Source organism: Haemorhous mexicanus, chromosome 2 (assembly GCF_027477595.1).
Source record: "Haemorhous mexicanus isolate bHaeMex1 chromosome 2, bHaeMex1.pri, whole genome shotgun sequence".
Lineage (NCBI taxonomy): Eukaryota > Metazoa > Chordata > Aves > Passeriformes > Fringillidae > Haemorhous > Haemorhous mexicanus.
In genome coordinates this window covers 33,120,961-33,145,429 of record NC_082342.1, presented here as the reverse complement: position 1 = coordinate 33,145,429, position 24,469 = coordinate 33,120,961, and the positions used below count along the sequence as shown (strand labels likewise).

At 40.1% G+C, this 24,469-nt stretch overlaps 1 protein-coding gene across 1 annotated transcript in view; it reads right to left on the bottom strand.

Annotated features, from left to right (window-relative positions):
• Positions 1–24,469, bottom strand: part of PRMT8 (protein arginine methyltransferase 8) — a 57,012-nt gene that overhangs the window by 21,272 nt on the left and 11,271 nt on the right. Inside the window, exons 3-4 of the mRNA XM_059838307.1 lie at positions 4,231–4,416; positions 866–1,021 (exon numbers count right to left, since the gene is read on the bottom strand). Coding sequence (XP_059694290.1) covers positions 866–1,021; positions 4,231–4,416 — 342 coding nt within the window. The remainder of the gene's footprint in view (positions 1–865; positions 1,022–4,230; positions 4,417–24,469) is intronic.

Sequence of the window (24,469 nt, the reverse complement as noted above, 5' to 3'; positions counted from 1 at the left end):
TACTCAAATGAGATACTCAGAAGTTACACTGGATTTTGAAAACATAAGCCTGAGAATTGAAATGACATTTCATGTATCATTACCAGTAATAAAGACACACAGTTTGGGTACTTAGTGACATCAGTGTCCTCAAATGCACAGATGCACCCAATTAAGTTTTAGTAAACAATTTTGTTGAAGTACACTGAGAAATAGGATCTATTTCCCCTTTTCTATGTTGCATTATGTCTTCAGGGCAAACAGAAGTCCAAAGCAAAAAGAAACTGCATTTGTCATTTTAGAGTCAGTAAAAATAAGTTTGAATATACTTAGTAAGCAAATCTATGCTCTCCGTAATGACTTCTCTGCAGAGAACAGCACATTCGTGCTCCTAAAGTTCAATGTATTTAAGGTAATAATTTCCTTCTGCCTCTGAAAAGTGTTATTGTTGGCACAGAAAACATGCACATGCTTTCTTGCACAATTTGCTGAGTTGTAATATGCAGGGAAAAGTGTATTAAGGAAATGTGTTTCCAAGACTACAAAGTTGCAGACCCTGAACATTTAAACCGCAAGATAGTTCCCTTAACCCCTCTGAGTAGGAGTGAGTCTCTTAGCACTTTTTTCAGCCAAGAAGAAATGTGAATATATACCAGAACACCAAAGGTTCCACATAGGAAAAGATATTTACTTATCCCCATTGGAAAAGGTGCAGTAGTGCAAGTCATAGAATACAACAGAACTGCACTGAGGTGACTATAAACCAAGCCATAGATGAGCTTGGAGAGTAGAACTTGAAATCAAGACAAGAAAAGGTCAATCACAAAGCCACATTGTCAGGCAAAATGCGCAAACATTGAGAGAATGTGAGAGAAAGTCTTCTTACCCCATAAACCTGCTTGGCTCCTGCCTTTGCAGCAAACATGGAGAGGATTCCCGTGCCACTTCCAACATCGAGGACAATCTTATCTTTAAAAACATGTTTATTGTGATACATTGAGTTTCTATAGGTTAATGTGCGCACTTCATCTTTTAACATTTCCTGTGATGAAAATAAAAGGATTGTGTCACTATTTGAAATGCTTACATGCCTTCCACACTGCTGCTGAATGCATTCCCTTGCTGTCATTTCAGCATTATTAACACACAACATGAAGGGTTTCTCAAGTACTTTGGGGTGCACACATCAAAGCAACTGTAAAACGCCGGCTTACTTAGAGCTGAGTTATTAATAAGCAGCATGATGTCCCTTGTATGATTTTATTCTGCTATTACTTCACTGTTACAATCAACAAGCAGAATGTAATCTAACCACAGCACTGCTCTGGGAATAGACAGAAGCCACACAGAAATCCAGACATTCCTTTCCTCCTAAATCATGTGCAAGCCAGAGCCTCATTGGAGGGACCTTCTGAGGTTCCTCTTTGAACAGAAAAGAAATGGTTCCAGAAGACATTATACAACAGCAGGCTTGACAGCCTTGCCCATGTGAGGCAGAAGCCCACAGCAGAGCTTAGAAATTCTGTATTGTAAGCTCCCTCACTTCTCTTTTCACTCATTTATCTGATAAATTTCCAGGATATATTAATGTATCACCCAGACTACTATCTCGCTAGTTTGAGATATCATTGTTAGGGCCTGATTTTAGATGCACTGATAGCAGCAGTACATTCATTTAATTCCATCAATACCTTGCTTTCTCTTGTACATCCATCAGTCAAACTACATAAATGAAAAGCACCCAGCTCAAGACCCAGGTGTCATTTTTAAGAGAAGTGTAGACCATTCAACACAGACTTTAACTTTCTGAAAATGCTCCTGGTTTGTCTAGAAGGATGAAGGTTTGCTTATTCTATTGCCTAATTTCATAGTTTGAACAGGTAGAAAATGAGTTTCTCAATTTCAGGATGAACAGGATCTGTTCACTGCCCAGCAGTCTGAGGCAATCATGAACTGGATTGCTACACCTGTCAGCTGCTTATTTACCTGTCTTGGCAGGACACTGTGAGTGCTCAGTAACTGCAGATGAACAAAAGGCAGCTTTTATCATAAAGCATGGTTTGGTATCAGGCAGAGAGCAGTCCATCACCACTGGAAAGGTGTGACTACACCCTCATGGAAACTGTTTCCACACATATTAAGAACAAGAAGGTGACTGGGAGTGTTCACCACGGATTTGGAGATGACTGAGCACTTGGTATCTTCCTATGTTGAAGTAATGGACTTTGAGGATGAGGGAAGAGGAATGAGGAAGAGGATGGTTTTCATCTTGATTTTTTGAAAAATTTTCACCTTTTTTTCCCATAACATCCTCACTGAAAAAATGCATGAACTGTGGACTGCATAAACGATCAGTGCAGTGGGCTGAGAAATGACTGAACTGCTGCTCCAAAAATGTTGTAATGAGCAGCACTAAGTCCATCTGGAGGCCAGTCACCAGTGGTATCTCCCCAGGTGTCGATACTGATGCCTTTGGCCTGTTTTGTCAGGTGGATTCCGTCTCTTCCTAGCAGACCTCAATCCTCAAAAAGGGTCTCATAGATACAAATCCCAAAAACTTGTCATTGACACCAGCTGCACAAGCATTTCTGGACTCGTGGTAACATTTCTCCTTGAGTCCTTGTTTGTGCTGTTGAAATTGAGGCAAAAATCCACCTGGCACACCTTGCTGTTGGATCATCATCCTGAGAGCTCCCAGTGACACTTGATATGCTCCAGGTCTCACTGGTGCTCGTGTAGAACAGCAGCAGGCTCTAAGGGCTAGTCTAAGGGATCGACAAAAGCCAGCAGTCTCTCCACAATGTCCCAGATCCAAATGCCTTGGCAGGAGATCTTGTCAGCAGATGGGGGCCTCTGTACCCAGCAGATGAGAGCCTTTGCAGCTATCACTTGTCACTTGCTCCCAGTGCCTCTGCCTGGCTTAGAGCCAGCTGGTTCTGGAAGTTTGTTGGACAGAACTTCCTGCCCCTCAGCTACAATGAAGACACTGACCCTATTCTGCAGCCAGAGATCTGTAGGTGGATCAAGAGCCTCCCTCCTGTTCCCAGAAGGCACAAGTTTCCAGCCTTCCCACTTAAAAGGGAATCCCCACTTCCAAACCTGGTAAGCACAGACTCTGGCTGCCTCTCCTTTCACTACAGTTGGGGTTTTAGGCTCTTGTACCTTCATGCTCTCAGACAAGATAGTCTCTTCCTCATGCCCCTGATGCTTCAAAGTCTGCCAGCCTCCTCTAGCAGCTCCTTTACTTGTTGACACAGATCCTTTACCAGTGCACACCTTCTTCAGGCAAGGAGGAAACTTCCCAGCCTCAGCAAAAAGCTCTCTGCTCTCCCTGAGACCTACATGGCTGTATCATTCCATCAGGAGCTCTATTTGATTTAAGGTCTCTGATGTGTCTTCAAAATTCCTCCTAGGTTTCCTTCCCACTCAATTGTTTCTCTATACTCTTCCATTCTTGGACTGAATTTCTGAATGCTACAATGGCAAGGTGGTATCGGCAGATAGAAATCTTTTATGCTTACACCCCACAACCAATTACTAGAGTAATGGAAATAGATATTGTTGTGCTGTTTGTGAGGAATGCTCCGAGTTATTTCACATTTGCTTTTTTGCATCCTGCTCCTAAAGATCCCATCCTCTTGTGCCACAAAAATATCGGCAGGGCAAGGTATCAGTGACTTCTTTAGAACTCATCTACAGTGAGCGTTTTGATAGTAAATTGTCCATTGAGTATTTAAAATTCTTTCCAGGAGTGTATTTAATGGAGGCAATTGGGCTTAATGTTCCCATCAATGCAACTTGTGCATTCAAGTTACATGATAGGAGTCAAGAAACTGTTTGGCTTCTCATGTCAGCTGAGTGGCTGTTCTGCTGATGTCTGTGCTCAAACACCCCAGAGAACAAAATCCCCAACTCAGCAGCGAGGGAGTGCCCATGGTTGTGGCTGGGCTGGTTTGCAGCCCCCATAAATGCACTGCATTGATGCACTTGTGAAATTCACCTCTGCATGGACAGCTGCAGTAAGAATCTAAGTGGGACAGAGGTTTTGAGTGCAAGTCTCTAGAGAAGTGGGTGATATCTTTGACACTTAACCAGACTATAAAATTGTCTGAGGAAAGGCACAGGAATATAATAAGGAATAATGAGCAAGTGGGATACAGATAAGTAAGTGAAATATAAAAGAAATAAGAATAATAATAAATATTATATTGTTAGTTATTTAACAATTGCTGAAACAAAAATAAAGGTTACCTCATGAATTCCAAAGTGAGCATAGGAATCAAAGTAATAATCCCTAGATGTCATCTCTTCTGGATTGATGAGCTTTGCCATCTTGCCTCGGCCAGGGCAGCTGGGTTGCAATGGAACATGGATGACAGACTGAACTGGCTTTGGAACAACAGCAGGCTGAGGAGGCTGGGATGGAATGGTGCAAACCTAGGAGAACATGGAATATTGTTAAGAGGCATCATTAAAAGAAAATATTTCTCTCGATGTCCAGCGTGGTGATATTACTGTTAGTGCTATCATTGTAACTATCTAGTAGATAATAAGTCCAAAGACACCTGGTGTATCATAAGTGAAATTTAGGCTGCCTTCTTTCCTGGATCTTTAACTTATTTGATGTCCTGTAAAATATCCTTAATGGATTTTTCCTTAATGTTTCTCTGCAGATACCTAAATTAGTGCAGAGTAATGGCAAATTATGGGTGTTGGCTGCAGTAGGTTACTGCAAACATTGACACAAAGCAGTAAAGTGCTACTTTTTCTCCATTACTGTCCTATTCTGTCAAACTGCCACAGCTTTGTGAGAGGCAGGTTGCAATAAACACATAGTTCCCCTGAAAAGAAGAGCTCATGAAAAAAGGATTCCAGACACAGTGTTGCCAACAAGGACAGGATTCACAAGTGATTCTTAATGATCAGGTAAGATGCCTGTTTATATTGATGAGCTAGGTCTGAGAAGACTCACAATGTCTGAAAGTCCCTGTTGCTATCTGAAAGTCTCTCAGCATGTCCAGGAAGTGCTATAGGGAGCTGTGTGGCATGTCTGGTCTCTTAATGCAGTTTCCTGTTGTTGGGAGATGCAGGAGTTATGTGTTTCCAACACACCATGGCCCCCAGCACCTAATTTGAGTACTGCATCTCCAACACCAGCATTCTAATAGCCACAGAATTCTCACACCCCCTTGGTTCACATTTGATACCTGTAGCACACAGGACAGAAGACAGAATGTTTTTCAAACATGAGGTAAAACAGACCCTGGTCGGGCCCAAATGTGTATCTACATTTTGATTCCTTAATATGAAGCAAAATGCTGAAAACTGAGAAAGACTGAGCAATATCCTACAGCTTCACCTATGCACTAAGTCACCTGCAAACTGTGGGTCAACAGCTTCATATATTAAGGTCAATCCTTCTTAAAATATATCATATCCTTTTGTACTTCTGGGGTTTTTTTAATGACTCAGTAGTTTCCCAGTGGGGACCAGAGTTGCCTGAGCCTCTTCTCACTACTTTCATGAAGTTCATGCTGTCTTCTATAGCTTGGTACTGTGAGGCGTCAATCCCCTGTACTGTCTCTGAATAGCATCAATTAGCCTAGTTCAGTTTGCTTCAATTAAAAAAATAAAAGGAAAAAGAGGAAGAAGAAAAAGGCCCCCACATTTTGTAGATTTCAATGTGTCATCTTTTGATGGCTTCTTTGGTCCATCTGTTAAAAAACTAAATGCCATTGGTTATGTTCCTGTAACATTTTTCATCCCCAAAGATACAGAAGTGCTTTATTTATAAGTCTTTTCTATTTCTTACATTTTTTACTTTATCACCTCACCCTCTTCACCTCACCTAGTTCACCTCCCACACAGAATACACTTGCTCCCAATTGGTGTTTGCATTTCTGTTTGGTCTAGTTTCAAAAATGTCCATCTGCAGTCAAGTAATTTCTCTTAAGACATTGTTTCATTGCCTGTTCATTGCAAGCAGTAACACTGATAACTTAGTCTGTCAAACTGTTGCTCTTAATATTCAGCTATTTAAAATAAAATCCTGCTACTTTTAATTACACACTTGAGCTTATATCTTCAACTTTTTTTCCATTGGCACACACCCTACGTAATTCTTGCAGTTACCTTTCTCAGCAGTCCTTTCTATATTTGTCTGCTGGATTACAAAGACTTAAACTGTAGGTGCTTGAAATTCTGTTTTATTAGAATATGAAATCTGTAAGGTCCTACACTTTCCTCCTAAATCTTGCCCTCTGCATCATTTTACAAGCAAAATACATAAGTTTATATAAATTGCAAAATAAAATAGTCACTGAATTCTGTTCCTGTCTTAGGTAAGAATGTCTCCAGACACCTGACAGTGCATCACAGGCAACTGCTCAAAAGATATGTAATGGAGAAAAGTTGTAGCAGTTTTTGTAAAGGAAACTAGGGAGCTTCTAGCATTTCTGTTGCTGCCAAACTACAAATTTAGATGTGGTTTGCTGTACAATAGAGAGCACTTGCTACAGGAAAAGAGGCTGGTCTTGAAGGCAAATCTCCTATCTGGATCTCAGGCAGTATCAATTCTGCTCCTGGCTGCATGGAAAGGTCTACACTGGATTATGAAAACAAGGTTACTCTGACTAAAGATACTGAATGAAATTAAACTTAACAACTTAAGCTAGGAAAGTTGTCTGAATGAATTTCTTTCCTGCAAAAGGATTAACATCACTGTTTCCTAGTCAGCATCTGAATTCTGCTATGGCCAAGAGGTGGCAAGATAACATTTTATTAAGCTACAGAGGCAGTATTGCACCTTTGACCCGCAGTACTTTTCAGTTTTATCCCAACTACCTGGAGACTTACTGCTCTCAACTGTGCATTGACATCTCTGCCAGGAAGAACATCTCCCACCCAGCAGAAGAAGTAGAAGCCTATCAGTTCTGCTTCTCAGCTGCCTTAGTTTGTAGCCAAGCCTGTGGAAAAACATGTTGATGTTGCTGTTTGACAGCATTTGGCTCTGCATGCCAATAGGTCCAGCCTGTGCTGTGGGTACCACAGCCTCAAGCAGGAGGGGCAGTAGAAAACTGCATAGGGGTGGTGATCTTCTCAGCCAGCAGCACTCAGTCACAGGGACCTTAAACCAGCTGCTTCATTTCTGTTTTAGGCATACTAACACAACACTAACGTGGTGATACAAATGGTGTAAATTTTGCAGCATCTGTAATACCCCTGCTGAACTTTCTGTGTGTAGCACTCTAATTCTGGAATTCCAAAAAACATCACAATTTTTACAATAATTTTGTGAGTGGGGCTCAGGAAATCCCTCCTACAATAAGTTGCTATAGCCTCTATGAAAAATTTCACTTGAGAGCGACTTATGCCCTATGACAACAAATATCTGGGGAAAACATAAACACAGTGGACAACTGTGGAATAAAGAAATGCAATGAAAGCTATTATTTGTATCAGAAACAATAAAGTCTTTCAGTGTACAGCTCTGAGATTGTAAACTGGACACAACTATGCTTTTAGGGATATGGTATAATTGCTTAAGGAGAAAACATGCTTTTAAGACAACAGCTATCAAGGATAGACAACTTCCTATATTCTTTCCAGAACTGAAAAGAACCCTTGATGTGATTTGCAAGCTTAGCACATATATATAGCCTACATGAGGAACAACTCATCTCTTGAATAACACCTCAAAAGGCGAAGCATCTGGGCTGGGGGCAAACCTCACATCAGTGTAAAGAATCTAAAAAACTCCTTCTGCAGAACCCATGTATGGATTCTGGCCAGCTGCACACAATTCCAGAACACTGGCTTGCTGCTAATGCAGCAAGCATTCAGATGAAGTCTGAAAGAATGGAAGCAGCTGCTTCAGAATTCATTCTTCACTGTGCTAAACATGCAGTCCTCTATTTTTCCATCTCCCTTGTGGTACTGAAGGTGGAGGTGGGGGGTCCGAAGGATCTGAGAAGCAGTCTATCACCACTTTGCTACTGAAGTCCTGCCTTTGTGTACCATTTCAACATTTAAATCAAATTAAATTAGGGAAATACTTTCCTACTTTCAAAAAGCAAATGAAATTTATTTCCTCTCTCTTTGTGGCCAGGGTTGGTACACTGCAGGGGATCAACTATACTAGCACAGGACTGGTTTCTTTAAAAGCTTTGAATTCTCGCAAAAGACAAGATTTGTAAATCTCCTTCTTTCTCAAAATCCCACAACTCAACATCCTGATGTAGGCTTCTGAAACATACACAGGCACCTCAGTGACATCTCTGTGTGACTTTGAGACATGTAGAGCTGCCCATGTGCATCAGTGGGTACTGTTGAAGTTCTTTGAAAACTGGACCTAATCCAACACGGACCAACAAGGCCGTCTGGGTGTACAACTCCCAAAATACAAAAGAGAACTGGGTATTCAAAAATCATGAGCTATTTTTGAAAATTTGAGCCTTTTAGATATATCCATCTGTCTACAGAGAGACAAGATGGTGAAATATGCACAATTCATTTTCTAGGAGGTTTGTGACAAAAGCTGTGGTGTGTAGAGTAAAAATAAACTTGAATTTCAATTCTCCTTTCTTGATATTACTATGGAGACATCAGGCTGGAGGTTAAAATTCCAATCCTTGCAAAACTGTTGTTCAAGCTGCAGTATTTTATTCTTGACAAATTCTTAGTTAGTTATGGCATTTTTATGACATTGAAGTGGTTAACTTCTGCTTGGAAGTGCTGAACTTTTCCTTAAGAAACTAATTAAAAATGGAATTGCAGTTTTAACTTATTCAATTTCAGCATCATCTTCCTTTTAAACAAGAGGTTTTATCATATCTAAATGGCGATTTTACTTATTTTTTGAGCCAGATAGCTCTCCATGTCAGAACTACTAGAATAGAATGTGCCTAACACCATTTTAATTAGTCTGAATTTAATAATCAAGACTTCTGGAGTGCAAGAGATTATCAACTGGTATGCAATCACCATAGCGATTCCAACAATACAGCTTCTTCCTGCTGCAGATATGAAAGCACGGCCAAATAAAAGAGGTATTTGCTATCCTCCTGCCAAAATTTAGGCTTCAACAAAACTTCTTGGCAGTCATCATGCAAGTTAAAACCTCCTTTATCTTGTATTGTTTTGAAGTCTTTGTCCAAGGGTTATCTTAAGTGATCTTTGAATAGGGCAAAGAATCTAATCCATTATCAGAGAAGTTTTAACCTGATTTTCTGAGGAAATGAAGCTCTTACAATATCTTGCCTATGCCTCCCATTAATAACTCCTGAGCTTGTCCGAGCCAGTCTGATTTGACAGAAGTGTGGAAATATCAAATACAATTATATTTTGGTACATTTCTTGAAAACCAGAAATTAGGTAGAAGGATATGTGATTTGATGATCCACTGAAATTGAGGCAGCTAGATTTCAGTGGTCATGCTTTCTACCAGCTCTAGGTCTATTAAGCCACCTGGCTGGTGTTACATGTGCAATGTGAGGCCTCTGGACTGGATGAGCAGAAATGAGGGCGTGCAAAGAAGACCAGGCCTTGCTCAGAACTAAATTAAGATCTGGGGGCATAAAGAGCACATACTTGCAGGAAACCAGGCTTTTTTAGCACCTCTACACATGGGAAAACCTTTCCATGCTGAGGATGGAAGTTCACGAGGAAAGCAAAATGGCAGGAAATCAGGGAGTTCCAACATTCAACTGCAGACAGATGTAGCTGTTTGGGAACAAGGATATATATATATATATATATATATATATATATATATATATATGCCAGTATTAGGTACATGCTTTCAGGAACTAGGACCTCTGAAGAGCAGTAAAGAACATTTTCTTAGTGGGAGCTTTACGTTGTCTAAAAATCAACATGAAATTGCCAATTCTTCAGCAGCTATAAATCTACTTTCTTCTTGATGAAAGTCAGGCTCAGTCTGTTTGAAGTTGCATGCAAGTATGAGTTCAATGCAAATGCAAATCTATCTAAACTCTAAAACTGAATCTAGTCAGGCAGACTATGTAAGAAAACTGGGAGAGAGAACTGATTCTTAAAATTGCTTGCCTTAAGCCTTCCCCTTGTTCGGCCACTTCAAAGCGAGATGCTGCTCTGAACTTTCTTCATGGATTGTTTGGAATTCCCGATCAACCTGTCGCAGACAAACCTGTCCATTTGTTATCAGCAAGAAATTCACTACCCTTTATACAGACAAGCATAGCTTACAGTGCATTACAACTGTGACACAATACCCCTAAGTGATGGTGATACGAAAAATGTTGTGAAAACACTGGTGCTTTAGAATAAAGCCTCTGTTCAGAACTACTGAGACTGATCGGTTGTACAGGGAACTAGATTATACCTTAGATGTCCAAATCCTCAAAAATTCGAAGGAAAAGATGCAAGCTGGTCATCAGTATGATAAAGGTGTGGTCAGCATACTTAGGCTGCAGCAGAAATAACACCAAGTAGCAAAAAGGAATGTAAAGATCACAGCGTTTGCAAAGTTGTTAGTTATTGTGCAGAAGCTAAAAAGAAATTTAGATATGTAAATGCAAAATAGGTGCCGTGCCACCTTCATGGATCTGATCCAGGGTACTTCATACTATCAAGATTTTTAATGGGGACTGTCTGTTGGGTAAAGCCAGAATTTTCTTAGTGACAGGTCACAAAATAAGCAATCCAATTTCCAGCTTCCAATATTCCTGGGTATGCAGGAATAATTCTTCTCCCTAACAGAGTTTAAGCACTGAAATGAATGGTCGGTGGGGTCTCCAACTGTGGAGATTGCAGAACTCATCTGGAGAATATCCCTTACCAGCCTTTAAAGCTCTCTTTTGTCTGAGCAGGACTAGATGGCCTCCAGAGGTCCTTTCCACACATATTATTCCATGATATTAAGGCATAGTTATATTTGCATTGCGCAGGAAATACAGGTGGCAAGGTTTATAAACTTGAGTCTAGTGCAAATTATGAGGTAGGTTATAAATTTTGGTTGATTGTTTTGTACGCACAATAAGAAGAGAATCTGCTTTCATGAGATTAAAGAATGCACATTATAAGAAGATGAGGGCGTGTCACTCAGGAATGAAAACCTAAAGCTACATGCTACAGAACAGAGCTAAAATTACAGGAAATGAGTTGACAAAATTTAAAGACAGGAATGATATTAAGTATTTGTATTATTTATAAATGTGTAAGCAGTTCTAGACCATTCTGTGTGCATGTAATTAAAATGCTCTTCATCCAATCTGCTCTCATGACTGCTTAGTGCACGGTGCCATCGGGGAAAAAAAACAGCAACAAGTTACAGATGTTGACATTTAATTGAACATGTGTTACTTTTCATAAAGCTGGAGATTTTGCAATGCATGTAGGGTAGAAAGTCCCATGCAAGGCATGAAAAGTCTAGTTCAGCACAGAACAAAAGGAGAATATGAGAGAAATGTGTTAGTATTAACTGAAATTTATTCTTTGCAAAGCACTTTGTGGAAGGATAGCAAAGCATTATTTTAAAAGAACTGAGAGCCACCCTTCTTTAGGAGAAGGTTGCATTTTATTTGTCTTTGGCATTTGGTAGATCTAATGCCTATTATTATTTTAGATTTGATATCACAGCAACACCTTCTTGGTTTGCAAGATCCCCGCTACAAGGAACAGCTGGAGAAATGCCTTGTGTTTTCACCTGTCCTCTGTGGTGTTGAGCAGATGGTCTGTCAGTAGCCTCTGTTGTCCATCTGTTTGTTTGGAGCCCCCTGAGCCTCATTAGGAGTGAGGTAAGCTGCACAGTGAGGAGGTTCCCAAGCGCTGGCTGAAGCCTCAAACCCACTGCTCTCACAGCCAGAGATTCACAGCTTCAGCTCAGCGGGGGATCATGTTTTAGAAGCCTTGTCCTCTGGTGGATAATACCAAAAGCAAACTACAGTTGGCAGATGGTTTAAATTCATTCTTCTTTTCATAGGGTAGAGACTAATCTAACTGCTATCAATAATCTGGAAACGGATCTCCATGTATAACCGTGCTGTTGCCTCCACACTCGCAGCATATGGATTTGTTGTAGTTTAATGGTCTCTGACACATAAGTCAAGAATCTGAAAGCTGAAGATTTAAATAAAGGAGAACTATGGATAAATAAAGAAAGCTGTGATGATGATCTGCGGCTAGATGTCCTGTGGTTTTCTTTCCATTTTCCACCATAATCAGGACTAGAAGAGGTGGATATATTCAAACATACTGGTTATTTTGACACAAGATTGATACCTCTAAGTAAATCTGGCAGGCTGAGAAATACAGGCTAGACCACCAGGGCTAGGTGTTTCTGAGAGACACTCCAGACTTCTCAGCTTTTTCCTGACTCCGTACATATATCAGGGCTCCTAGGAAAAGCAGACTTTCTAACAGAGCTCTTCTGAGTATAGTGCCTTGCTAAGATGTATGAGCTTTTTGGTTGGTTCAGGCTGCAGCAGCCTCTCTCCTGTTCCAGAATCCAGTCTGAAAAGTTTATTCTGGTGTGTGGACCACAGAGCAGCACACTAGTAGCTTCACAAAGCCGAGTTCACAGAGATTGAAGCTTCTGGACTTACACAGGTTTACAGCTATGTCTGACATGGTAACACTGCAAGTCTCTGCTTTCTGTGGAGCATCCTGACCCTTTTCAAGGATTCATGAAAGGTAAATAAAACCAAAAGATTAAAAAAAAAATCCTTCCTACCTTCTTGTAATTTTAAGTCTCTCCTTTTGTGACTAAAGAAGATGAGAATTTAATTTAATTTAATTCTTTATTCAGTTGGTAGAAGCTAACTTGGTAGTGAAAAACAGGAAGGTGCCCTAATGTGTGGTCCCAAGCCTATCAATGTTGACTGTGAAATCCTGATATCATCACAGGAATTTTAAATTTAGAACTGAGGTCAACTGTGAGAGTTACAATTGTTGTTGACAACCACATGTTACATCCTTGGTATCACTTCTATCAAAATTTGAAGTGCACCTAACACCTAAAATAGCCAGTAAAGGCCAGAGAGCACTTAAATGGACTGATCACCATGCAACACTTTTCCTCTTTCATTCAAATATCCAGAAAAAAAAGCAGTAGGTATAAACTATGTTGTATGTTCTCCTGGAACAGATTTTCCTTCTGAGATGTCTGGGTTTTGGGAGTTTCAACAGATCTCTTGCCTTTAAAGTGCTACATCCAAAACTGTCTAGAACAAAGAAATCAAGATGCACAGATATAAGAAGGGGAAACAGCCTGTTGTTCTGACAGAGCTATTAGAGGCTTATTTTTTGTGGTGGTTCAGAGGGAAGGTTTGAGGTAAGAGTACTGCCTGTCGTTGAAATTGGAAAGAGGAAAAGCTGATAACAGTATTTTCCATTTGAAGTAGGCTACAGCCTCTGGGAAATAAAGAGCTTTTCCAAGTTTAATGTCATTTTATTTCTGATTTGCCTTTCAGGGAGTTACACAAGGGAAAGAAATATCTCTGCATTAATAAAATGCATCAGGTCTTCCAGATGATTTTAAAATATTGGTCCCAAATGGGAAGAATCTAAAAATAAACCATATCATTTTCATTCCTGGGCATTCATTGAAGAATCACCTCTATATTTGGTAGTGATAATTGTTAATTTTATTTGCTTACTAATTGCACTGATACTGATATTTAATGTCCCACCTGGCCTGACTGGGCAAGCACTTCTATGCCATCAACAAGTAGCACACAGCTATGGGGTGCTGTTCAGGGACTGAACTCCCCCCAACCATTTCCAAGACCCTTTCAGGTTTGGCATGGCAGAGAGAGAAGGCTGCAAAAGTGTCACATTGCTCAAACAGCACTGGCTTAAAACTGCAGTTGTGAAGTCTTCCCCTTCCCCTTGTATTCTGCAATACAAGGAGTCAAACTGCAGCAGCCTTGCCTCATTTTTTTCAGACAGGATGGAAACACACTCAGCTTTATGCGTGGCTGAGAGGAGTCACCAAGACCTGTGAATCCAGCACCGTTTCTAGCGTGGCTGAGTACTGTGAGGGAGTAGCTGGAACAAGGGTAAGTGGCTCTTCTTGTGTGCACATGAACAAAGTTCAGGGTTGCTGGTGAGTCATGTTCCCTGCTGCTTGGGTAGATTTGGCTATGCAATCATACAGAATGAAGAAATCATTCCATGCTATGTTTCCCTGGGAGTTGCTCAAAGCCTGTATCATTATTTAGCAAGTCACGACTCAGCTCCTTTTCCCTCCTGTAATGTGGGGCTCTGTTTTCCAGGGCTGCCTTTGCACCAACCTGGACTAGCTGGCAGGAGGATCTAGGTTTCTGATTTCTCTGTCCTTCCTTCTGCATGCAACAGACAGGACTCATCAGCGTTGCCTGAATACTTCCACTGTGTACATTGATTAAAAGGCTGCCCTTGCCTTTCTCTGTGGAGTCCAACATTCAGTATGCAAGGCTCTATAGAAGAAGTCTCCATAATGTGTGCTGGGTCACCCAGGTAAGCTGATGTAATTCCACATGAATTCTGAATTACAGACAATTTATCATCATGGCTGTGAAACCATGAATGGTGCATAAGGATCTACAGTCAGAGCATTAGGGGCCTGCTAACAGATGGTAATTAGTTCTATTTTAAGGATGGCTAGGCAAGTCAGCTCTTTTTGTGACAAGAAAAAAAAAATAAGGACAAGGTCATCTTCTGAGACACGAAATCCTAGCAGTTGTTTTCGCTTTGTGATCAGCTATAACCCAGGGAAGACATGCTCCTGTTATCTAGAAGCAGTACACAGAAATATAAACGTGACTGAAGGTTTTTATTGATTTTCAAGTGAAGAGAGATATTCATGTGCCAGATTACTTTAGAACGCCTCGCATCACAAGGCGCAGCTTGTTGTAGAAATAGCAACAGAAGTTATAGAAGCCTGCACTGAAAATATCAAAGTTGAATGCAGTGAAGAGGAAGAGTTTGTTGCAGATCATTGCATAAAGAGTTATGAAGATACAAAGCCAGAGAAGTGTGAACTTTCCATTGTGATTTTCTTATTGGTTTTTACTATCATCACTGCTACATAAGTGCCTGCCTTGCTGAACAGGCAAGGCAATGGAAATGAATGGAAAGGAAACAAAAAGCACTTGGTACTTCCAAGCTACTTTAAAGCCCCCTGGCAAGTGCATGAAAATCTGTTGAGGAGAGGTCAGGGGGAGCATTATCAATGCTCACAGTACCTTTCTTGTAGGGAAAGTAGCTGTATCACTGACTGGCCTCTTCCCCTCCCCAGCATTATTTCGACTGACTCTCTAGTGACGAAGAACGAGAACCAGAAAGTGCTAATCAACTATAAAACCAGTTATTTTTAGGCCTTTTCTCAGTATCAGGCAGTAAGCTGAACTTCACATGAAAAAGTAGAGCTCCACTATTTTTAGAGGCTAATTATTAACAAAAATAACCAGAGTATTCTATCTGTACAAATTATTTTCTTAAATTAGCAGAAAATTTAATGGAAGCCCTCCTCTGCTTAGCAAATTTCTAAGGCACTGATCTCTGAAAGTCACTTTGCAGCTGATATACCAGTCTTTTCTTCCCCTCTCACTGAGTTTCAGCTGTTTCACAACAGCTCTATAGGAAGTTCTTCAGGAAGACATTATATTCTGTAGGCTTTGCTGAGCCTTAGTATGGAGGAGTAAAAATATCCAATTGACCACCTACTCCGTGTCCTAGCCAGCCTTCTGATCTACACTCAGCATAGTTTCAGATGTACTTCAGCTCTAGAGGAGGTCTCTGCCTAAGAAGTGTCCAGGTTTATTATTTCTTACCCTCTGCAGGATAAGTGCAGAGACAGAAAGAAGAACAAGACTGAGAAATGGCAGCTCCTGAGCTGAAGTGCCAGAGAAAATCAGCACAGTGACTTACAGCTCAGTGCTGCTGCAGAGCTACCAGCAAACAAGCACCAACACTGAATAGAAGTCCCACATTTGTCACTTCCATTTGTCAACTGGCAAAAAATAACATTTCCCTGCACAGAGCAATGACACCCTGCCACTTCCTTTGGAGCTGTAGCTCACTGGATCTTAATATATTATAGCACAGACTTTCTCTTCATCACCTGGCAGTTTTTTGTCCTCTGTGTTGGTCTTAAGTCCATCTCACTGTGTGACCTTGAAGGAATCAGCCATTTCTAACTGTGGGTTACCAGAACTGAGCATCTTTTTGTGACAGATGAAACCCCTAGAGGTGGAATGTGGCTCTCTGAATCAACACTTACGATGGCTCACTGAAGATGGGCAAGGAGGAAGTGCCTGTGAAACTCAGGGAATAATGCAGCTGCCCACAGCTGTTGCAAAGAAGCTGATTTTAGGTGAATCAACTGATAGTTTGAATGTTTCTCCCCTAGTTCATTAAAAGAACATGATCACCTCCCTGAGTTAGCCAGACTTGTAAAGGGGACTGTGCTGACATGACCCAACATAAAGTATAAAAGTGGAAAAACTAACAGAACAATTTCAGTGAGAGCAATGGGGCTGAGCTGCCTTCAACTCACATTATCATTCCCAGTAAATGGGGATACCCAGTGTCATGACTATGGATACATTACAAAACCACATTTATATTTTGATTTAACTACAATTCTTATATTTTTCTAAGTTAAACTTTGGGTTATATTCCATTTTCAGTGTATTTTGTACCCCCCTGCTAAATCAGAAATCCCATGTAAAGTCAACTGAGAGAGACATTAATAAGACATTTGATATTTCACATTGCATCTTCCAGGCAGGAATTTCTAGAAGAAACTGATCAAAAGCATGTTGTACTCTGATGCCTCTTAGCAATTACTATCTTTGTAGTCATTAGAATACAACTCCTGTGATGACATTCAAAGGTGTTTTTTTTTTTTTAATCAGATGCAAAGGGTCCAACTGTAGTTAAATCACTGGGTAGAAAACTGGCAAAAAGCCATTTTAGCTTGTGCTCAGGATCTCCAACTGCCAAAACTCAAGTCAGCAGCTTTTTGGCCTCACAAACATGGTTAAGTTTATGAAAGGAAGAAAATTCTGACTCGGCTCTCTCTTGGGCACTTGAAGTTGGGAAAGACAGTCCCCCTTGAGATTTACCATGAAGACTGCATCTTCTCCCTCCAGGAGTGATAATGTATGAATTTTATACTGACTGGTTCCAGGTTGGTTAAAATATAACAAACAACCTACCCTGAGCCACCTCCATTTCTATTCACCTAGGGGCTGTCTCCACCCTGGCTTTTGCTGCTGTAATTTGCCTTGCTTGTCTTGTTGCTGCCATTTTCATAAGGGATTGGCAGCACTTCCCCCTTGTGCCTCAGCACTTCTCTTGATGCTGATTCATAAGGCAGCATATGTTATTTTGAGATGAGAGTGGGTACACGCTTGGCTAAGACAGAATGGAAATCCTTGCCTGACTTAGGGACACAAAGCACAATGCTTTGCCCACAAAACACACCCTGTGACTGTCCTGACAGCTGTCAGCATCTCTTTTGCAACAAGCAAATGCTGCTTGCACGGCATGGGGTCAGCTGGAGTTGGGTCCTTGCTGCACGTCTCGGGCGTGCAAGGGCAGTCTGCATCCTGCTCCCCCCTTTCTGCAGGGGCCACGTGCCCTTCCACGCTTTTCTGTTGACATCCTTCCTGGGCTCTGACTGTTTCTTGTTGTGTGAAAAGATCTGGCTCTGCCAAGAGCCTCCACAGGAGCAGCTGGGTAACGAGACGTCCTTGTGCATGCATGAGTGGTTCCTCCTTCCCTTCGCTTAGGCAGTAACAGAGAAGCAATAGAAATGATTGGTGTAGAATCACTACAGACTGGAGAAGTGGCTCCACTCAGGAAAGCTGTAGAGCAAAAAGGAAATTACTAGCAACAACGGGAGCAGAAAATGTAACTGACAGTAGCAAGATCTGGATAACTGGGCTTCTGTTCAATTTAGTCTTCTGTTGATGCTGTGTAAATAGCTGGATGACTGTGAAGACTGATGTTTTCTGATTAAAGTGCTTCTGACCCGTGAATTCCACTGATTCATGCGACTTTTCTTAACCTGAAAAGCTCAGAGAGTGGATCTCAGAAAGGTTTTTACTATTCACAGTTGTGAAGAAACCTTGAAAAGACTGAGTAAAAGTTTCAGGGTACAGAAAGGCCTATAAAAGTAATGCATTGACGCAGATTCAGTGTTTTTTTTTAGCCAGTCTTATCGCCTTTCCACATAAAAGGTTGGCATTATTGTTCTTTAGCCACAGCATGGGCACAGCATGATGTACAGCAATGCAAAATTCTTTGTTGCACCAACCCTATTTGTGTTCTGATGGCAGAACAGACCTTCAGATTTTCTTGCCTTTTGACGTTCTGTTGTACTGCCCTAAAAACCCCTGAAATTTAAAAAGAAATTTTGAAAAAAGCTGCAAATTGCTTAAGATAACTTGGAGTTAAAGGACATGACTGCAAGTTTTACTTGCTGCTTATTTGATCACTAACTTGATCTCAGACACTGGAAGAAAAAGAAGAGAGAAATAACAGAAGTAAAAATAGTGTTTCAATTCAAGGTGACTCAAGGTTTTATTGACATGGAGTGCTTTTTTTTTTTTTTCCTTTTGGAACATATCAAGCTTCATGGGATCCTGTTTCTTTAAATATTTCTTCTGTTCATGGAATGATTGACAGCTGAGTGGGATAGAGGAGGAGAAGAAGCATCAGCTCTCACTTCTGAACTGGCTGCACATTCAGAATTAATGGGGAGGGAGAGCTTTCTGACAAGGAGAAGAATTTGAAAATGTAAAAAACACAGAAAAAAAATAAGATTTTTCATAGACATATAAATCAGGGGAGTATACTCTCAGTACTGTCATACAAATCAAAAGCCCCTGTGTTTGGTCTGTTAATTTCACTGGAGTTTGGCCACCAAATTGCTCTAGGCTCTGTCTAGGATCAATAGAAAGAAAAAGGTTTCTTTGAAGTATGGTTTGAGATGGGCAGAGTGGCCATTCAGAGGTGTTTGTCTCTGCTCCTTAGACAGGACAAGCGGGCCAGCAGCTCAGATGCCTTATTAAAGCATTTGAATTTATGTGAGCAGATTCCAGATCCTAGCTGATCCATTCAAAGTAAAATAATAACAACAGAAAATAATCAAGATTTCTTGATTCAATCACAGAGAACATTAGGACTCTATCCAATGAGTTGTGAATATTTCTTATAACACCCTGGGAAACAAATTACAGTCATCAAGAAGATCCAAAAAAGGCTTATAAAAATATTTGGGTGGTTTTGTTGTTTTGGTTTGGGGGTTTTTTGGGTTCTTTTTCTAGGTTTGGTTTTTTTTTTTTTTTCAGCCACTGAATTCCTGGAGATAAAATCATTCTGCACCACATAAAAACACCAGTTTTCATTTTTCTCCTTTTACTGACAACACAGTGATTTTCAGCAGAACTCTGAAGCATGTTTCGAGTCAGAGGAATACAAAGTTCTGCCACCAGCAACAAGACACATAGATTGTATCCCTCAAACAATAATGTTTCTTTTGAATACTATACCATGTAGAAAGATCTAAATGGTTAAAAGATGAAGGAAGACCAATGGGAACTGATAACAGCATCTCTGCTAACGCCTTAGGAAATCCCAAATAAATAATATAATCTTTATTCAACCTAGGATTTCACACTAAAACCACAAGATTAAGAAGGACTTTGATTTTAAGTTGATGTCAGAAATAGCAAAGTCATATCCAGCAGTCAAAACCTAAAACCAATGCAAAGTGAAAAAAGCTAAATGTAGAATTGTTGCCTAGCACATTAAGTTAATTGACTTGACTTCCTTTGCTCTGTACAGTCTGTACAATCCAGTGACTTCAATAAATCATTGGTCCTTTTCATTTTATTGAGACCTCAGTTCATCAGATGTAAAAATCACCACAGTGAATAGAGATGTGAACATACTCAGCATTTCACAGGATTGAAGGTTTGAGAAAAAACCAGAGTCTGTGCTCCTTTGTTATAGATTCCTAAATTTATCAGATTTTAAAATATCAGCAAAAAAGACGATGTGATGAGTGAAATAGGCATATAAAACACTTAGATTTCCAATTTTATTTCTATGTTGTGTTTGATTTCATAGAACCACAGAGCAGCTGAGGTTGGAAGGGACCTCTGGAGTTTATCTGATCCAGCCCCTATGTTCAAGCAGTTCCACCTCAGGCCAGTTGCCTGTGTGTATCCAGATGGCTTTTGATTATCTCCAAGGAAAGAGACTCCACAATCAACCTGGGCAATCTGTGCCAGTGCTCAGTTATCCCTGCAGTAACACAATACTTCCTGATTTGAAGATGGAACCTTTGGTGTTTCAGTTTGTGCCCATTGCTTCTGATCCTGTCATGGGGCACAGCTGGCAGTGGGAGACCCTGTGGGGCAGGTGAGGGAGCCCAGGATCCAGGTGGGCATCTCTATCAGCTATGAGATGTGTAGGTGTTACAGAATTTAAGAAAACAAGACCAACTATATTTAATTGCTGAATCAAAGGTGTGAATGCTTGGAAGTGATCTAAACTCAAAGAGAAAAATATAATTAAATGCACCCCTTCTACACTGAGGGTTTGTACTACTAACAGCTCACCAAGGTAGTTTAATTTAATCTTACTTCAGCTCAGCTGGTACTATATCTAAAATATGAGGTTGGTTTTGAACTTGAAATGGAAGGGTTCATCTTCCTGTGATTCTCCACATCTAAACTGAATTTCATCACAACACCCATGCAGAGGAACACAGTGAATACAAAGGATGTAAAGAAATAAAAATCTAGGACTTTTCCATAAAGCTGCCTTTTAAACACAGAGTTTCTCTATCAACATACAAATGTATATGTATATATACAAACACCTGATGTGGTATAAGACTTTAACCAGGATTTTATCACTTTACAATGTTTGAGCCCACACAGGCATAGCTGTGTCTTCTCTGACACAGTTTTAATAAGACTAACACAGGTGCACAAAGAAATGGAAGCCATGACACAATATCCAGTTTGAATTTCGTGTAAATACAGAACATTGCAAGTATATGTATGCACACACATATACCTGCTAAAGAATTTTGTAAGCAAGCATCTTAATGCTTTAAGGAACGGCGTGGCTGAAATGACAAATGATCACAATGTCAAAGCAGTCATTGAATTACTAAGTAGCATAGTCCTGCTCACTCAGAATTAGGGTTATGTATAACATTTGCATCTTAGTTACAAGATGGGGAGCAGAGTGACTTCCTTGGTTTGGAATAGTGTCAGAGAAGAAACTGTTGTGTGACTGAGTATCTTACGGCAATTCATTAATTATCAGATTCTGGAACTACACTGGGTATCAATGTTTGTTTTTTTTTTATGGTGATTGTATTTTATAACCATGTTAAAGCAGGTAATTAAATTTAAATCTGAGGTTTAAAATGCCCATGTAAAGGAAAGCTACTTGTAAGTCTTCCTCCTGGTTTCAGCTGGGACAGAGTACATTTTCTTAGTAGCTGGCACAGTGCTGTGTTTTGGATTTAGTGTGAGAACCATACTGATGTTTTGGTTGGTGCTTGCTCTAAGCCAAGGACTTTTCAGTGTCTCATGCCCTGTCAGTGGCCAGGTGCAAAAGAGGCTGGGAGGAAGCATGGCCAGGACAGCTGACTCCAGCTGGCTGAAGGGATATTGCACTGAACATCAGCTCAGTGCATAAACTGGGGTGAGATGGATGGGAGTTGCTGATTGCTGCTCAGGGATGGGCTGGCATCAGTCTGTGGTGAGAAACTACACTGTGCATCACTTGTTTGTCTCTCCTTCTCCATTTTATTAAAATTATTATTATTAGTATTAGTAGTAGTAGTGGTAGCAGCAGTATTAATAGCACTGTCGTTATTATTGTATTTTACATTCTTTCAATTATTAAGTTCTTCTTAGCTCATGAGTTTTGCTTCCTTTTTCTTCTCCTGATTATCCTCCCTATCTCCCTGGGGAAGAAAAGGAGTGAAGGAGCAGCTGTGTGGTACTTAGTGGCCAACTGGGGTTAAACCATGACAGTCTGCTTAGTAATGGAGAAAGAAAAACTAATCTTTCTGCAGACTACAAAGGCAGTGGTGTGTATTTGTGAGACTAGTCCCCATTTATAGCAAGGACAATGTATATGTTCCTAACCACCCTGTAAATTTAGCCTAATGAACTACACTCACTCATATTTGGCCATTAAGTGTTATTTGGTGTTAGTTTACCTAGTGTGAGAAATTTCATTGGAAGAGGCTGAGATTAAAAACCTGTCAATTCCAGGCTTGGTAATACATTTTTTCCCAGGAGAGCTGCAAATGCCATAATTGACTTCAATGTGTTTTCAGCAGTCATTTAAGAAAATGGATATGTATCTAACATGCAGAACAGAGGTAATACCTCGATTTCAGCAGAATTACTCTTGCTCCATATTATACAAGGTAGATGAGGAGTGTTTTTAAATATCCTGCTGGTATGGACTTGATTCTACAATAAATAATCATGCTGAGTGCTACTGACACACATGAGCAAACCAGTGTGTTCAGCATTTCTTGCACTATTAATCAAACATTCACTGAAATGTTCAGAGATCTTCAGTGATTTATGTTAACTACAGTGGGTTCTGAACCACACCTGTTTAAAAGGTATCTACACTGTGTATTTCAAAAGCAGCAACTGATAATTGTGTTGATATAAATCAGGCTTTTGTAACTTTGTGTTATCACTCAAATAAGCTTTTGGTATCTTAAATCCATCTTTTAAATATGATTAAGAAAGCAATACAAAAAAGTATTGCTCCTAACATTTTTATACAATCATGAAATAGAAGTATGAAAACCCTATTCTTGAGCAAAACCACCGGTGATTCATCCTTTTAAATATAATTTTATATATAGATGTGAGCTGGTTTTGAGTCTATATAAATCAGAAATAATTCTGCTGAAATGGATGGGTTTACATGAGGGTAAACCTGACTTGAGCTGAGAATACTTTTGTTTTCTAGTAGGCATGGTTAGAATACTCAGTTTTACCAGGTGGAGATTGGTCTTGCAAACATAAATACTTTTGCCTTCCCTTTTACAAAGCAGCAAAGAGATATTTTATGAGCACTGAGAAGCATTATTGGTTTTCTGTTGAGAAAGGAACAGACCTAAAAAGATAGAAAGATGGCATAGAGATTTTTTTCATCAATAAAATAGTGGCATTGAGGCTATGAGAATAGATTCACATTTTCATGAAAATCTCACAGCAATAAGTGCAAGCACCTTCTTTACTTAAAATCCTTATATATCTTTGCCTCCCATTAAGTTTATCTGATGAAAAATGTCTCTTAGAAAAGCAGGACAGAAATTGAATGTCAAGTACAGAGAAAACAGAAATATAAACCCATTGGCCTAGTTTTACAATTTTGTTAGGCAAAGTATACTTCATTAAGCAGTATACACACTATCATGGTGCTAGTATTATTATTCATTAAAGTATGTTTGAAAAATCTAAGAAGTGTGAGATGGAGTTTGGCACTGGAGGCTTGAATTAATCTCCTGGTGCTGAATAAGAAGTTCAGATAGGTAGCAGGACACATGCTTCGAACAGCCCTGGAAAGCGCAATCAGCTTTTGGATTTAATAGAATATAAAGATTCAGCAATTTAGATATGAATAGAAGGGTAATGCAGTTGAAAAAGCGAGCTAGGAAATGATCCTTACAGTAATATGTTACGTTCAGTGATGACAATGTGCCTGTGAGGTGAGATGAGGTGAGCTGGAGCTGAGCTGCTGCTTAGAATGCTGACATGGAGACGAGTGAGGAATATTGCATGTTGCCCTGGTTCTACTCGGTGGAGTGGAGATTGGGGTGGGTTTCAGGTGTGTGTGCAAAGCTGTAAGAGTTGGTGATGAGTTTCCACTGGCAGAGTCTCTCTCACAGCATTGTAAACCCTTACTTGGGAGATTACCAATTGATTAAATCATTTGTGAGACAATGCTGATAAAGGCAAATTTTGATTGAGAATTTCAAGGAAGCTTTAAAATACATACCTTGATAACTAATTTTAAAGATTCTTGTTTTTTTCTATGTTATGTTCTTTCTTTTTTCATGGTTGGTGGCGGTGAATCACAGGCCTAGAACGACATACTGTCTCTTCTTATTTCCTAACTGACTAATTTGTCAAAGAGCAGTGAATGTTGGGCTTATTCAATTTGACAGAGAAATTGAGATTTGCATTAGACCTTACAGGCTATGGCAACCCCCCCTGCTATTTCCTTATTGACAGGCTGTAAAGGGGTAAATTGATTCACTCCTCTGAAGGCCTCCTGCTACTTCTGCCTACAGCTCCTTGATTCCTGACATTTGTTAAACCTGACAATGGAATAATGATCTGCAAGTAGACAGGCACCAAAAGGGAGGCTGAAGAAAATGTGGGCCTGTGGCTAAATGGAGCAGGGGCCCTGGGGATGATGGAAAAGGCCAAGGTACTCAGTGCTTTCTTTACCTTGGCCT